Source organism: Gallinula chloropus (assembly GCF_964237585.1).
Source record: "Gallinula chloropus genome assembly, chromosome: 3".
Taxonomy (NCBI): domain Eukaryota; kingdom Metazoa; phylum Chordata; class Aves; order Gruiformes; family Rallidae; genus Gallinula; species Gallinula chloropus.
In genome coordinates this window covers 96784467-96801069 of record NC_140087.1, presented here as the reverse complement: position 1 = coordinate 96801069, position 16603 = coordinate 96784467, and the positions used below count along the sequence as shown (strand labels likewise).

The 16603-nt window shown below is 39.3% G+C and overlaps 1 protein-coding gene across 1 annotated transcript in view; it reads right to left on the bottom strand.

Moving 5' to 3' along the window:
- The window catches only part of COL21A1 (collagen type XXI alpha 1 chain), a gene marked incomplete at both ends in the record, with an annotated part of 75732 nt that extends 65240 nt beyond the window's left edge, over positions 1 to 10492 (bottom strand). Inside the window, 5 exons of the mRNA XM_084261866.1 lie at positions 541 to 714; positions 3645 to 3861; positions 4000 to 4168; positions 8540 to 9091; positions 10405 to 10492. Coding sequence (XP_084117992.1) covers positions 541 to 714; positions 3645 to 3861; positions 4000 to 4168; positions 8540 to 9091; positions 10405 to 10492 — 1200 coding nt within the window. The remainder of the gene's footprint in view (positions 1 to 540; positions 715 to 3644; positions 3862 to 3999; positions 4169 to 8539; positions 9092 to 10404) is intronic.
- Between the last annotated feature and the right edge of the window lie 6111 nt (positions 10493 to 16603).

Here is a 16603-nt window from a genome sequence, read left to right as displayed (position 1 = left end):
TAGAGGACAGGTACAGTTGGACTCAATGATCTTAAAAGTTTTTTTCCAACCTAGTCATTCTGTGATTCATTCTGTCATTCTGTGACCTACTAGCCACACCCCTTCTATTATACCCCAAACAGTTGATACACTTCGTAGTTTCTTAGCAGCTAGTGAGAATTTTTTCTCTCCCTCCTGTGACAGCATAACCAATGCACACACTGATGGAAGGAAGCGATATACAAGTGTCAAGCACAGAGGAAATCCCCTGCTTTGACACACACTTTCCCAAATTTGGGCTACCACACTGCATCGTATTTGTATTTCATCTAAAATTAATGCCCCTTGAAGTCACTGAAGCCAATTAAGCTCATACCACAGGATGTATCAGTTGTGCTGAGTTCTCCTGACCATTTAAATACCCTTGACTATTAAAATTTTGTATATTAAATTTCAGCCTAGTGTAAGTTAGGAAAGTAAGTTCAAGAAAACAGAAGGCATCAATGCAATGTTAAGTTACAGTAGAATTTTTGAATTATTGTAGTTTTAACATATGCTTACCTGTACAGTTTCTTCCTTTCCAGAATACTTTCCTATTTGGGTTAAGCCACTAATGTAAATACCTAAAACAGGATGTAATGGCTTCGTTTCAATTTCTTGGTCATCTATATACAAAGTTACAAAGTCTTCTGTTACTAAGAGACGAATTTGATGCCAGCCTTCATCAAACAATGTCTAAAAAAAGTGAAGAAAACAGAACTGTTTATAACAAAATGTGTCTAATTTAAATACCAATAAAACTGCATTTCAACACTTGGACTACTCTTAATGGTTGAGATGATCTATTTCCAGGTTTAGTCATGTCAAAAATTGTAAACTGTACAGGCAAAAAAGTATTTCCCAAGTAATAGTGTAACTGAGACGACAATCTTTGGTAGTAATTAATCCATATTTCAGAATTATTTTATAACTCAAATAGATTTTTTCAGTCTATGATCTTGAACACGCTCAAACCTGTGTTAAAAATAGTAAGCCAGGGGCCTTTTTTTCAGCAGTGGTATAAAGTCTCAAACGCTTCAGATCTTAAATCATGGTGGAAAAAAAATGGTACTTGCAAATCTTTGTACTTAGTCTCTTATGAAAAAAAATCTTAAAGATGACATGATATTAACTGAAGGCATCAAAATATTGCAATAATTAAAACAATACATTTATCATCTCACAAAACCTCAGGTTCCTAATGCTTAAGACTTAGCTTAAACAAATTCTGTAAGTAATAAAACATGAGAGATAATTTTAAATAACTTTTGATGTCACCTACCTTAGAAATTAAATTTAATGTAGGAAGAAATGCTGCCTTCTCAATCCTACCCATTAATTTAAAAAACAATCCTAGCCCTTTAGCCTATACTAGTTGTTTCCAATTTAATGAGATCAATCCCATGCTAAATTTGCATATATAAGAATAAACTGAAAGATCCTTCAGTATGTTATAGATCTTCATTGTCATCTTTTGTAGAGGCAAACAGAAATTTTTTATTTCACTTGATAGTATACACCCTTAGAGAGCACCTGTTTCCATTTTATTTTCATTTGTAAATAAGGGGTTTATTTCTTTACAGTGGCTTTCATTACAACAAACAACAGATCACAATATTTCCATTTTCCTGAGTAAAAATGATAAATTATCTTAAAGGTTCATTCAATAAAAAGGTTCAACAAAAGAACAGTGGCATTTATAGTGTGACTGTGAAACTATGTGATTTGAAAAGTGTGACTTGAAACTGAATTTTCTAACAAATCAAGTTAGACACGCCTTTTTAAAAAATAAAAAATCACCCATAAATAGATATAAAAGGGCAGAGGAAATTTGGAAAGAAAAATTAAAAATCCCCATCCAATAACAAAAGAATAAAATACCTCTCCTTAGCAAAAGCTTAGGAGTTAAGACTGCCTCTTGGATAAGAGTCCTTCCTTCTCTGAGAATTTATATTTCAAATTCCTTCAGTCTGATTTGAACTAAGGATCTAAATGTAAGCCACCACTTCCCAGAAAAACTGAACCCCCTTGGCCATGACACGCTCCAGCAGTAAATCTTTCCCACCCTGCTGAAGCATCCCTCTGATCACTTAATAACATTCCCTGTGGTAGGAATGGGAATCTCTGGGCTGCATGTTCCTGCATGATACTGCTGCAAATGCAAGATCAGGGAGACATTCTGTTTTCTGCCATTCAGCGAAACCTTGACAGGCTGGAGAGCTGGGCAGGAAAAAAACAACTGAGGTTCAACAAAAGCAAGTGTAGAGTCTTGCATCTGGGAAGGAATAACCGTTTGAATCAGTACAGGCTGGGGGATGACCTGCTGGAGAAGAGCTCTGTGGAGAAGGACCTGGGGGTCCTGGTAGATGACAGGTTGGCCATGAGCCAGCAGTGTGCCCTGGTGGCTAAGAGGGCCAATGGGATCCTGGGTTGCATCAGGAGGAGTGTGGCCAGCAGGTGATCCTCCCCCTCTACTCTGCCCTGGTCAGGCCCCACCTGGAGTATTGTGTCCAGTTTTGGGCTCCCTGGTATAAAAAAGACAGGGATCTCCTGGAGAGAGTCCAGAGAAGGGCTACAAAGATGAGTAAGGACCTGGAGCATCTCCCCTATGAGGAAAGGCTGAGTGAGCTGTTCAGCCTGGAGAAAAGAAGACTAAGGGGGGACCTTATTAATTTTTATAAATATCTTAAGTATGGGATGCAGGGGGAAATGGCCAGCCCCTTTTCAGTGGCCTGTGGAGACAGGACAAGGGGCAATGGCTGCAAGTTGGAGCACAGGAAGTTCCGCACCAACATGTTTTTCACAGTGAGGGTGACAGAGCCCTGGGACAGGCTGCCCAGGGAGGTGGTGGAGTCTCCATCTCTGGAGATATTCAAGACCCATCTGGACACCTATCTGTGCAATATGAGCTAGGGAGTCTGCTTTGGCAGGGGGGTTGGACCCGATGATCTCTAGAGGTCCCTTCCAACCCCTATGATTCTATGATTCCCTCTGTCTCACCTGCATTGGAGATCATATTTTATACTTCACTAGAAATTGCTGAAGAAAGTTTGAAAGAGAACCTTCATATTACACTAGAAGGCAATAAAATGGCTTTTCATGGAGAGGGGAAACCCTTCAGTGAGAAAAACATTTTGCTGAAAAGAATGTTTATTCAACAGGGAGCTAGACAAACCCAGCCCCAACTCTCATTTTATAAGCGTTATTCACCTTTCTGGAGAAGAAAGTAACTTGTGTCATGATGTATTTTCACTCAATTCAGACACTTCACAAAAGGTCCCTCTAGAAATAGACTATTTTCATTCACATTTTCGAATCTTCATAAGAAAGGCAGAAAATACTTTCCAGCACATGTTAAGCAGAGCGCTGTGTGAAAAGAAGTCTCTGTGACCTCCACAATTACCTGCTGGAAACTACGGAGTAGAAAGCACCTGCAAAGCATTTATAGTGATGGTCACTGTGGACGCTCTGGAAACCTTGGTAAAGTAACCCCAATCTATTTTTAAATACCTAAGCAGCCAAAAGTATGACTATACATTAAAAGAAACAAACAAACATACATAAAGGTCGAAGGAATACTTTGTACTCAAATGGGTATTCCAGCATGATGATGACTTTCTCCTTACCTTTACACGAGGTGCGGCAAAAGTAATCACTTGTGTGCCATTTATTAAACTTGTTGTAGTGAATGATAATGTTTTCTCTTCTCCATTAATAGTGACTGCTATCTGTGGTCTCTTATCCAGACTGAGAATTCTCCACAAATCCCATGTCTTTTTTACTTTAAATCTTTGAGTGGAAACAAACACGTAGGATGGAGGCAGACCTTCTGGAAACACGTTCCTAAGTAAAGGGGATAGGGGAGGAAAAAAAGACAGTACTTGAACATTCACATAAATCTTAAAATAAAGCTCTCACATTTTAAGCAAACAAAAAATATATTCTTACTAAACTTAGAAATGTATTTATAAATGTAAATACCTTGTCAGTTCCGACAGGTCAACACGTGAGGTTACTTCATAAGCTTTTGCATTAGTGGTTGGTATTTGTATTCTCTTTTTAACCTTTTTCTTCACACCTAATCCTACAAGAATGTCAAATCCTTTTTCATCTCGAGCTGCCACTGGAATTCTTGTTGGACAAACAGATTCTGCAAAGTAATAAGGACATATATAGTTCAAAATATCGCTTAAAACTTTCCAAAAGTAACCTCCCTTCTTGAGCTGCCTTTCAAGAAACAAATGAACTGAGAACTGCCAGTGAAGTGTAACATAAGAGAACTAACATGCAGAATCCCGAGACATGAAATGAGAAAAACAAGATATACTTTGCTGCAATTATGTTCACATAGTAGTTTGAGCTGTCATTAATAATAGTTTAAAAATATTACAGTATAAATTAAAAAATATTGAATTTAATTTCAAAAATTGTATGGTTTCAAAATGCTACAAAATTATAGCTGTTAATTTCCATGATGCACTAACAATTATGATTAATGCAGCATCCCACCCAACTATAAAATCAGGTTGAAAATGGACAAAGGTAGTATTATCTAAAACTAGTTTTTTCATCTTTTGCTCAAAATGGACTCTGATCTATTTTGTTTTTATACTGAAACCTGCCAGAAGCTTTTCTCACTGGAAAAATGTTTTGTGGTATATTTTCTCTTTACACAAAACCAATACTAGGCAGTGGACAAAATTTGTCTCAAACAAAAAAGTTAGATAGTATAGTGAAATTTAATGCTAAAACCAACATTGGATCAGAATAATAAATCAAAGAAACCAAAAAATTTTTTCTTAATACCATTAATTTCCCATTGTTTCTTCAGAAAAGCATCAGTTCATAGAAAGGGAAGAGGTGAGGTTTAAATTCCAAAGAAGAGGGGTGAAGAGTTCTCTCACTTCCATCTGGACCAGCAATGGGCTGGAAAACTCATGCTTCAGTGCCAGGGAATTATCAGCTCAAAGGTTTAGACTAGCTTGTCTTTATAATATAAGCAATGCTGCATAGCTTCTTTCCAACTCCAGGGCAGTCAAAAGCCGCCCTGTTCTGGTAGGGAGAAGTGGGTATATAAACTCTAAGAAAATTCATCTAAGTGTCTGCACAATCTATGGTGGGACAGGACAATCTGTCCTGAGGGGATATCCCACATGTACTCAGGGCAGCAGCAAAACACCACATACATTCCCCCTAGATTTTTTTTTTGCCTCCCCACAGCAAAATGTCACTTGACTCCCAAATTTAAAATATACTTAAAGTATCCTGTCTTGTTCTACAAGAAAGAAATGCAAGAACTCTCTGCCTGAATGCTTCCAAAAAAAAAGAAAAAAAAAAAGAAAAAAACTCCAAAGAAACACAACTTTCTTTCTCACTCTTCAAAACACAGATGCAGAATTCAGAATTTAAGTCAACATACTTATGGTATTATGTAAGAGTAATAACACTTCATTTTTTCATGTTTCCATTGTGCGTTGTTATCATGGAAACATTTTCTAAACTCATTTATTTCAAAGCTGAATAGCGGTCACATTGCCATTAACACAGATTACAGATGATCACAGATACTGACAAGAAAATGAAAGCAAGAACCTCTTACTAGTCATAGTATTAGAAATTTGGTGTCAAATAAAAAAAACAAAGGCAGAAACAGGTCTACTTCATGCATGAAGGATTTTTCTGGATCAATGCCAAAGTAACTATTCCAAACCAAGACAATACAAATTAAGTATGTGTAAAACTATGCATCAAGAAAATATTCTTTATCTCTAATGGCACTTTGAAGAATTCCATAAAAACATTCCCATTAAGGCAGGTATTTTGGGGACTTCTGGGTCACCTTCTACCAGGACTATTTTCCTAACAAAACAAGGATGCAAATGTCAGTGGGAAAATTAAGAACTGTCTTCCATGGGAAACTGTGTTGTGTTTCCAGGCCATAGTAGCAGCCACAGGAACTCTCAAACCTATCCTGAAATCTTGTTCCCTGTCAGTGCTTTTAGTTTTCAGATGATTTATTTCTCCTTCCAGAAGCATGAAATTACTTTTTGATGTTAAACCCCAGCAACTAGCATAAAGGAACTTTTCTCAGCACCCTCCAGACATACTCTTAAGATCTGCATTGAGCATTTTTTTTACATGTATTCCAGACTCACAATCTTTTCTATATTTTTGCTAGAGAATATTGATACCACAGGAACACTGCACTTCCAGAATAAATATTAAATACTAAATATTCCTTAAATATTTGGGACACTCTTCGCCATGCTGTCCTTTCTGGATGGCAGCTTCAGCAGGTGTTTTCCACCCAGGCGTACTCTGAAACAAACACTACAGTTCCCAAAAGACCCATGAGACCCCTTGTCCTGGTTTTGGTCAGGATGGAGTTAACTTCATTTGTAGCAGCGGATGGGATGCTGTGTTTGAGAGTTAAAATGGGAGTAGTGCTGATAACACCCTGATGTTGTTAATTGCTGTCAGACAGTCAAGGACTTTCTCAGCTCTTCATGAGAAAGGAGGGGCGAAGCCAGGACAGGTGACCGAACTGACCAAAGAGAGTATTCCACGCCAGTTACGTCCTGCCCAGGATATCGGGGGCTGACGGGAGGAAGGCCTGGGGCGGCTCCGGGACGCGCGGTTCTTGGGGGACGGTCGGGTTCCGGGACGGCTCTGGGTGGCACAGCCTGAGTTGTGTGGTTTGGTGAGAAACTGCATTGTGTATCAACAGCTTCATATGGTTTTGCTCTAAAGTCCTTTTAGCATTGTTACATTGTATCTTTCTGTTATCTTAGTAAACTATCCTTATCCCAACCCATGGGCCTTTTAGTTTCTTGGGTTTGGGGTTATTTGCCCCTTCCTTTTCCCTTCCCTTGCCTCTCACCCCCCCCTTCCCTCTTCCCCTGCTCTTTTCCTTTAAAGAGCAGGCAGGCTGCGTGGATCTCGGCTCTCAGCCGGGGTAAAACCACGACACCCCTCCATGTCCATAATAGTATTATTTGTTAAGATGAACCACCAAATATCCCAGCCTCTTTTTTCCAGAAATAAAATACTGCCCCTCTGTTCATGTACCTATGTTCACATAATAACATCAAAAACGCTATAAATGCTAGCTTTTTTTTTTTTAAGACATTCAAACAAGGACAATCAAGGGAGAACTAACTGCAAAATTTTCAGGCAGTTTCATGTGGTTGACCAGTGCTAAATCATTATTGCTTTGCCCTCATAGAACTTTCTCTCCCGGAGTCAAAGTGAACCTTAACAACATGAAAAAAAAATCCACAACTCAGATATAAAATTTCCAGTTTACTAGTCTTTCAGTTCACCTGCTAAAGACATTGAGGCTAGAAATAAAGCTGCCAACTGGCCCTGACTGCTCTTTGAGAGAGGCATCTCGATGCTAATGTGAGGGAACAGTGCAACATAAGAGGGTGGAAGCAAAGAGTCACTTTAAAGGCTAAGTACATTTTTGTATACACAGCCAAAATTCACAGATTACTGCTGCTAACAGTCATGTCAAACATCACAGCTGAATTTCAAAGGATATTAGCTAACAATTCTGAAAGCAAAGAAAAAAAAATTATTAAAGAATTCAGCTGCACTCAGCCATTGAATTTTTGGACTGACCAACTTACTGCATCAGTCACAAGGAATTATTATGATTTTCATAAGTGTATCAAGAAACAAATACTATCATTCTCAACATAAGTATCACCATATTTTTTCAATAAAGTCCCTACTCGAAGTGAGAGCAAATGAAAACTATTTTTCATTCTTACTAAGTGTAGAAATATGGTACAACTGAAATATGACTTGCATCAATTCTTGGTAATAAAACATGTACAAAACAGCACTGACAAATATTTGGTGTATAACAGAGTCCTTCCCAGTGATATATTTTAGAAGCAATTTGCTATCTTTTTTGTATATATGGGAAAGGCATTGTTTTACAGTTATCAGAAAACTCCTTGCAGCCATGCTGCTAGCATTCTAAAACTAAAAAAAAAGTAATTTTACAATGTTGCTCTTGGCCAATTCTTCTAGAAAATCCTTTTTTTTTTAAAGTCATAAAAGTTTGTTACAATTCCAGGCACTTTTGCCAGGAGTCTTTCTTCTGGGTTTTGCAACACATACTAGCGGAAGAACTCCTGTTTGTAATGACAGGCTACCCACTCAACTGTCCAGAAGAAATGCTAGATTGTGGATGAGCATCAGCTGCACCTAGAAAAAGAATAAAGCAAGCTCTATATTCTCACCACTACGAGAACTGCTCAGTGACTTTAGGGTTTCTAAGCTTTATCGATCCACCGTATCTTTCCTAAATATATCCTCTCTGTTTAAGGGAGAAAATAACATTTTGGGAATGCTTTCTGCAAACAAGATGAAAATGAAAGAAGATCACAGTAAAGATGATCATCGGATGCCTTAGGTTACATCAATCATGCATTCTGCTTGTGAAATAAAGAAATATCTTTACAAAACTGCATTCTGTGCAGCTAAAATATTTTTATAAGCAATTCCTTACCTTCACAGAGTTTCTGCTTTATAACTTCTTTAATTCTTGATATTGCAATATAATCTTCAACATAAAATACATAAGTTGATGAAGGCTTGTTGGCAATAGCTTTAAGTTCATCCTCCTCAATTTCTGAACCAACACCAATAGCAAACAAAGTGATTTTATTTTTCCGTGCTTCTGCTGCTACGTCTTTGACTTCATCTTGGGACTTTCCATCAGTGAGAACAACTGCTATTTTCGTTAAAAATCTTGAAGATTTTGCAAAAAGATGGTCATAGGCAAACTGAATCGCTCTTCCTGTTCTTGTGTTTCCTCCCAGGTAATGTATGGATTCCATTTCCTTGATGAGGTTCTCAGTGGATTCATGAGTTCCAAGGGGAATTTCAAGTACAGGGTAATCACTGTACTGGACAACACCAACTTGAATAAACTTTGGCCCTATGTCAAAATTTCTTGTAATATTGACAAGCCAGCTTTTGATTATTTCAAAGTTTTCTGGGCCAACGCTGTAAGAACCATCTAAGATGAAAACTAAATCCGCCGGAGCAGTTCTGCAACCTAAAAAAACAAACAAACAAAAAAAAAAACCTCACAAAAATCATATTAATATTTCAGTGAACTCTTCCACCCTTCCTCCACAGGAAGTATATTTCATATCAATTACTGTTAGATTACATACTGTTTGAATACAGAATCTATACTGACAAATACATTCTATTAAATGAAAAAAAACCCAAACAACAAACAGCTGAGTTTTTCAGAGAAAAAAAAGATTGTTTCTGTAAGCCAGACAGATCCAACTTGGTATCTTAAAAATCATACTATCTTCTGGTTTCTACATTATCACCAGAAATATCCATGAAAAATACTGGAATTCAGTGCCTCAACTGGCAGTTGCATTTCATGCAATCAGCAGAGGAACACATTTTGGTTTTTTCCATATCTCTCTGTCTGCAGAGATGATAAACATAAAAACTCATTTTTGTTAGCAAACCAAGCACACTGCAGAGGAAGGCTCTAGCCTGAATGTTCCAGAATTCAGCAGTAATACCCAATCCTGCCTACAGACACTTCTGGTCAGGTCAAGATTTTGCCTTCATTGAATGCAAGTGACCACAGTCTGCTGGAGAGATGCTTTTACAATGCAGATGATGACGAAGAGAAAAGACATTGGGAGAAGGAGCAGGGGGCAAGCAGAGTGCATCACGCTCTGGTCCAGGGGTATGAATCACAGAGTAGCTTCAGTTGAAAGGGACTCTGAACATCATTGGACCCTGTTGAAAACATGCAGACCAAAAAAAGAAAGCATGTCTTCCTAGAGATCAAAAGAAATTTTATGGAGTTTCTTGCAAAATATTGAAAGTTGCTAGATTGAGAGCAAAAACTGGAGGAAAAAGACCTGCCTTGAAAGTATCACTGTGGCAGGGGGGTGGAACTATATGATCCTGGGGGTCTCTTCCAACCCAGACCATTCTATGGTTCTATGACAGAGGGAAGTTTTCCATATTCTTTTTATTTATCCACTTTGCGTTTCAAAAAGCTACCTGGCTTCATTTTCTTTCCCCATAAACCAGATTTAGACTATAGAACTTTGGTGGGGTCTGAGATGCTAATTTTGAAGAACAGGCAAGAAGGTCTGTCCCAGAGCTGAGGTTACCTTAGCTTCCTCTTACAGAACCTTTCTTTTTCTTATTTAGTTTCTCATGTAATATTAACCTATTAAACACATTACTTCTAAGAAATTAAAACATAAATACTCAAGACACAAGTTTACTTCAAGACTAGAGCTTTACAGTTCCATGAAAACGAACACTATAAATTCAAGGTATGCTTTGAAGTTGCCCTTATCAGAAATATAAAACTTAACTTACTTGCTCTTGTTTCTCCATCTTCAGATGAGATGTAGTCATGAAGCAGCAGAATTAATAGCATCTGAAAAACTGTTACAATATGTGCCATGTGTATTGTCTTTTCAAAGACTTGAGATTAAACTAGATGGGGAAGAAATGAAAATAAAATACAGAGTTATTATATTACAAATCCAAACTTCTGTTTTTTAAAACCAGTACATTAGGGAGAACTTTAAATCGAATCTACAAGCCCAGATGTAAGACCAGCCTGTAGTGCACCCAGGAAGTGTCAGGCAGGCAAGTAAGCCCAAAATTGAAATTCTAAACTCAGCATCACTCACAAGTCTTTCTGTGGAAACTCAGTTTACACCAACACACATTTATACACTTCTCCTGCTAAGTACACATTTGAATAGGTTAAATTCTCTGTCTGCTTCATTATCATAGTCACTGAACTGTATCCTCAAAGCAAGCATGCAATTTTGGTCTCATGTTGCTGTCACATTACCTGAAAAATGTATTAAATTAAGCCATATTTATTACATGTGTTTATTGAGGAAGAAATAAAATCATAATGGGAAAATATAATTCTTTGGAATTCTGTATTAGAGGTTCATTCATTTCAAGACTATGGAGGAGAAAAAGGTATACTGAATCTCTTTTCTATTCTGTCTTCTCCTCCTTCAGCTCAAAATGCAATTTTTCTAACTATATTTCATTCTCCACTACAAAACATAAACACTTTGACAGAAAAAGGGAGGATTAACTGCCAGTCTGAGTAAGGACATGCACCACTGAGTGAGAACTGGCATGGGTTGTCCAGAAAGGCTGTGGATTGTCCATCCTTGGAGCTACCCAAAAGCCTTCTGGACATGGCCCTGGGCAACTAGCTCTAGTGTTTGGGCCAGATGACCTCCAGTGGTTCCTTTCATTTCTACTAAGCTATGTGAAGTGGCTTGGGGGGGGCGGTGGCTGGTGTCCAGGGAAAGGAATGAGATGATGTGAGAAACTTTGCAGACACCCAGATCAGTGAAGAAGGAAGGGAAGAGGCACTCCAGGCACCACAGAAATGATTCCCCTGCAGCCCGTGAAGATCATGGTGAGACAGGCTGTGCCCCTGCAGCCCATGGAAGATGATGGGGAGTAGAAGTTCAACCTGCAGCCCGTGGTGGACCCCATGCTGGAGCATGTGGAGACACCTGAAGGAGGCCATGACCCCATGTGAAACTTTCACTGGAACAAGCAGCCATGGAGAGAGGAGCCCATGTTGGAACATGTTTGCTGGCATGACTTGTGACCCCATGGAGGAACCACATTGAAGCAGTCTGGTCCTGAATGTCTGCACCCTGTGGAAGGGACCCATGCTGGAGCAGTTGGTGAAGAACTGCAGGCTATGGGAAGCGCTCATTTTTGAGAAGTTTGTGGAGGGACTGTCTCCTGTGAGAGGGACCCCAGGCTGGAGGTAGGGGCAGACTGTGAGGAGTCCTCTCCCTGAGGAGGAAGGATCAGCAGAGACTTGTCTACCCCTGCGCTGCTCAAGTGAGAAATCACAAATAAAGTTGAGCCCAGGAAGAGAGGGGTGTGGGGAAGCATTTTAAGATTCAGGTTTATTTCTCATTATCCTAGTCTGTTTTGATTGGTTAATAAATTAGATTAATTTTATTCTGTGTTGAGTCTGTTTTGCCTGTGATGGTAATTGGTGAATTATCTCTCCCTGTCCTTATCTCAGTTCATGAGCCTCTCATTATATCTTCTCTCCCTGGACCAGCTGGAGCAGTGATACAGAGACTTTGGTGGACACCTGGCCTCCAGCCTGGGTCACCTCACCACAACCTGATATTATGTTTCTAGGAAAATGACAGGGGAAAAGGGATTACAGAGTTATGGGGGCAAAGCAATAACAAGTAGAGAGGTAGCAATTTCAATGTCAGGTTCGTTTCTGGTATATTCATGATCCATATTTGCCAAATAGAAGATGCACCACAAAATCAGTAAGTTGATTACCTTGGCTTCTCAGTCAGCCGCTTTGCTTTTTCCACCAAATATAAAGCACTCATTCCGTTAAGATTTTTTAATAAATAAATATTTCCACAACCATCCTCAAGAAATGCAAAACAGTCAATTTCCAGGAAACACCACTCCTACCTAGTATAATGCCCAAAGCTAATAACAAAAAGAAGGTATTATGCTACTAAATATCACCTTCAGACTAACTGCAAGTTAACCTCATACTTTGTTATTCATATTACCTTGCATCAGAATGGGTGAGAAGCCAGATGAAGCACTTCAGGGTCTAGGGATAGGATATAAGATGCATTGCTGCAGTGATGCTACACAAATACTGGGATGTCAACTTCATTTAAATAGATAAACTGTCAGTTTGTTGTCACAGCTATTTGAAAAAGGATCTGTTTAAACTATGAAATTAAGTGTATAAGTACTAGACATCTAATACATGAGAAAAATCTTACCATAGCAGAAGTGGACAATTTACATTGATTACTTCAGACATGATGGTTTGTAAGATTCATTATTTTAAAATCACTTTCAGCCCTTTCCGTGGCACATGTTTACTGGATGGTAAAGCACATCTCTCATGGGGCCAAATTGAGTGATATAAAACAAGAACATATGAAATTAAATCTATATGGGAATTTGAATACCAGGCAACCAAAGAAGGACAACTGCATTCTTTGAGTGTATCACAAAAACATCAGCCTATTAACTGGAAAAAAAAAAGAAAAAAAGACAGAAAGAGAGACTACTGCACAGAGAGCTCATATGAATCAAAAAGCACAATGCTGACCCCAACAAACTATAAAATCCTATTGATTCTTCCCACCAACAACCTCAAAATAAAAATGTCCAAACAATTTAGGAGGAATAGTTGTGAAAAAGACTGTGGAAAATATCACAATATATTATTTTTTAGCATTTGTCATCTCTGTGGTGGGGACACAGGGATCCCACTCACTGGTGCAGCTCTCCTCCCACCAACTCCTGAGGAAGAAACTGACGGCTCCTGTAAACTGCACCGACCCCTTTCATCTCTGCTGATCCTTCCACAAGTATTTACCCACTGGTACCTTCAGGGATGAACCCCTATAGCTCAGCAGGAATGAGAGAAGCTACAGGGAAGAGGAAGATGCTCAGAGCTGGCTGGGTGGGAAGGAGAGAGCAGGGGCCTGTGAGGAAGCCCAGTGCCCCAAAGGAATGATGTGCTCCACAGAAACACTAATACTTCATCGTGGAAGAGGTATAGATGAAAGCAGCATTTACCATCTGTCCTGGAGTTCAGAAAGTGTCAGGGAGCCTGGTTTAGGAGCAGAGGGGAAAGTTCATGTCAAAATCACTGCAAATAGGAGATGAGCAGGGGTACAGGGGAACTAGAAGTAAGGAAAGGAAAATTCATGGGGATATGCTGTCGTGTGCTCCACTCATACACCCAACAGAAACGTGCTGTCCTCTGACTTTTTTCAGTTCTGTGTTCTCCTTCCAGCATTCATCTGCACACATCTCATTCATGTATGTCTTGTAAACACCAGGCAAAAATTAAGGGCACACCCTTCATATATGACCCTGTTGGTCAGCTCTCAACAAGTTGTCTTAGAACTCTGCCAATCAGGAGTCCTGAGAGAAAAAAGGTAGAACAAGAAAGAAGAAACATTTGCAAGTTCCTCTGGGCCCCAACCCCACCTACTCAAAGCGAGAACTGCTGCAGCCGGGCCTCGCAAGAGGGGCGTATCCAAACTCGCTCTCGCTCCACCAGTAAAAAGAATAATACTGGGAATGCCATCACAAGCTATCAGTCATCACTGTGGGGGAGCAGAGGAGGGAATTACAGAGCAGGAACCATTTGTGTCTTGCTTTTCACAGTGAAGAATTTCCATTCCACGCTAGCGAATGCTACAGAAGCCTTCAGTCTATGTCTCTAACCTTGAAAGACATTAAAGTAAGGAAACTATCACATCCAAACAAGATTTCCTTTGGTGAAAACCATGCTCCAATTAGTATTTCTTAAAAAGAATCAGTAAAATAACTGGCAAAACAAGCTTATCTGATTTGCAGAATGAAATTGTATTCCCCTCAATGGATCAATTTTTCCATCCATTTGAGAGTCCTTCTGTATTTAATTTTTTAAAAAGCCTGTAAAATAGGAGATACTGAGTTTGAGAACTTCATTATAAGCATAAAGCTAAATAACTATTTAGTAGTCCAAAATGGACTTATTAATAGAAACCAAAATTAAAAGGATAAACCCAAGACTTAAGCAACCAGCCAATGAGGATTCCAGGAATTATCCAGTATTCAATTTATTTCAAAGAAAATAATAATAATATAGCACTGCAATTTTAACAGTCAAAAGAGATGCCAAGTCAGAGACCAAACTCCTGTGTCTTGTCAACACAGTAATTATAACACAGGCAACAGAAGTGTACTTGAAATTACTTACAGAAAATACTTGCCCAAGTGCCCTCCTGCTACCACAAACAGGCCACCATTAACATCTGCCCAGAAACTCTCCATTGACACTGCCAAAAGCCAAAATTCATCACTGATGACCGTGTTCTTTCTATCTTCGATGGTTTTTTAAGAGAAACAGAGACAGTTGTCTCCATGGTGGTCCAGAAAAGTGCTCCCTGCTTTCTTCTCTGCCCTTGAGAGCTCTCCTGGCTGCTACGAGATGTCAGGGTCCTCATGCCAAACTTCTGCTGCTGCAGCTGGGTCAGATCATGCAGGGAATCACTAAGGGATGGTCAATCTGCCCCAGCACTGCACAGGCAAGGGGGCATGGAATTCTCACTTGCTCCTTATTTACTCTGCATCTGCAAACATTAGCCAGGATTCAATGATCCTTAAGGGTCCCTTCCAATTTGAGGTACTCTTCTTTATAATATGCTAAATGATGTGAAAAATTAACATAAAAATGAAAAAAAATCCAACCAGAAAACATTTTAAATAAAACTTTTACTCCCGTCTTTTCCCAAATTATCTGTTGTGGTTAGTTTGTGGTTTTACCAAATGGAACCAGGAAAACAGCTATCAAATTGCTTTCCCACCTCTCAGTTATACAAAAACTCTTGTAGTATATGGAAGCTCATGATATAGAAATTCGTACAGGGTTACTAAATACAAAGAAGTTGCATCCAGCTCAAGCAAAGGGTGGCAGACTATAAGTTGAGAGAAATAGCATGTGTGTTACTCTATTTTTCAAGGCATCCCCCATGGTTATTTAATTTTTCCACTTTAAATGTGACAGTGCACTGAACCCAAAGGCTTTGTAATTCTGGTGATGCACAGGGTGGCAGGAGCAAGCCTTTGGCCACTTCCAAACTCCACAAAACTGTTTAAATTTGTCATGGTTTAGCCCTAGCCAACAATTAAGCACCAGGCAGATGCTTGTTCACTCCTCCCCAGCAGGATGGGGGAGAGAATCAGAAGAGTGAGAGAACTCATGCATTGAGGTAATAATAACAGTTTCATAGAACACACACAAAAAAGAAAGATAATAATAATTATAATATATATAAATTATATATACAGACATGAACAGCACAACTTGTTGCCACTGAAAGTCAGTTCTTAACAAGACTCCCAGCTACCATGCAAGACCCCCAGGCTGCCCAAGTTCTCAGCCCACACACATAAGCAAAGTGAAACAAGGAATTCATTCACCAGTATCCCATCAGCAGGCAGGTGTTCAGCCTTCACACCAAAGTCACTGCTACACCAGGCCCCACTAGGCCACCCCCAGTTATAAACAGAGCATGACATCATATAGTAGGAATATTCCTTTGGCCAGTTTGGGTCACCTGTCCTGGCTGTCTCCCCTCCCAGCTTCCTGGCTGCCCTCCACCTTCTTGTTGGCAGGGCAGTATGAGAAGCTGAAAAGTCCTTGACTGCTTGGCAACAAACAATAATGTCAGTGTGTTATTAACATTGCTGTCATCCTAAATCCAAAACACAACACTAACCAGCCCCTAGAAAGAATATTAACTCCAACCCTGCCAAAACCAAGTCAAAATCAATGCCCAAGGGCCTATCAGACATTCCCTGTAACAGGATACTGGGTTGGGTGGACCTTTAGTGTGATGTTATAGTCATACTTCTGTGCTTCACTGCATGCTTTTTATCTTGGCTTTTTTTTTTTTTTAAATGCCACTTTGATAGCAAGCAGGATGTTTAGAGTCAGTGGAAACAGAGCCCTGGGGTGAAATGG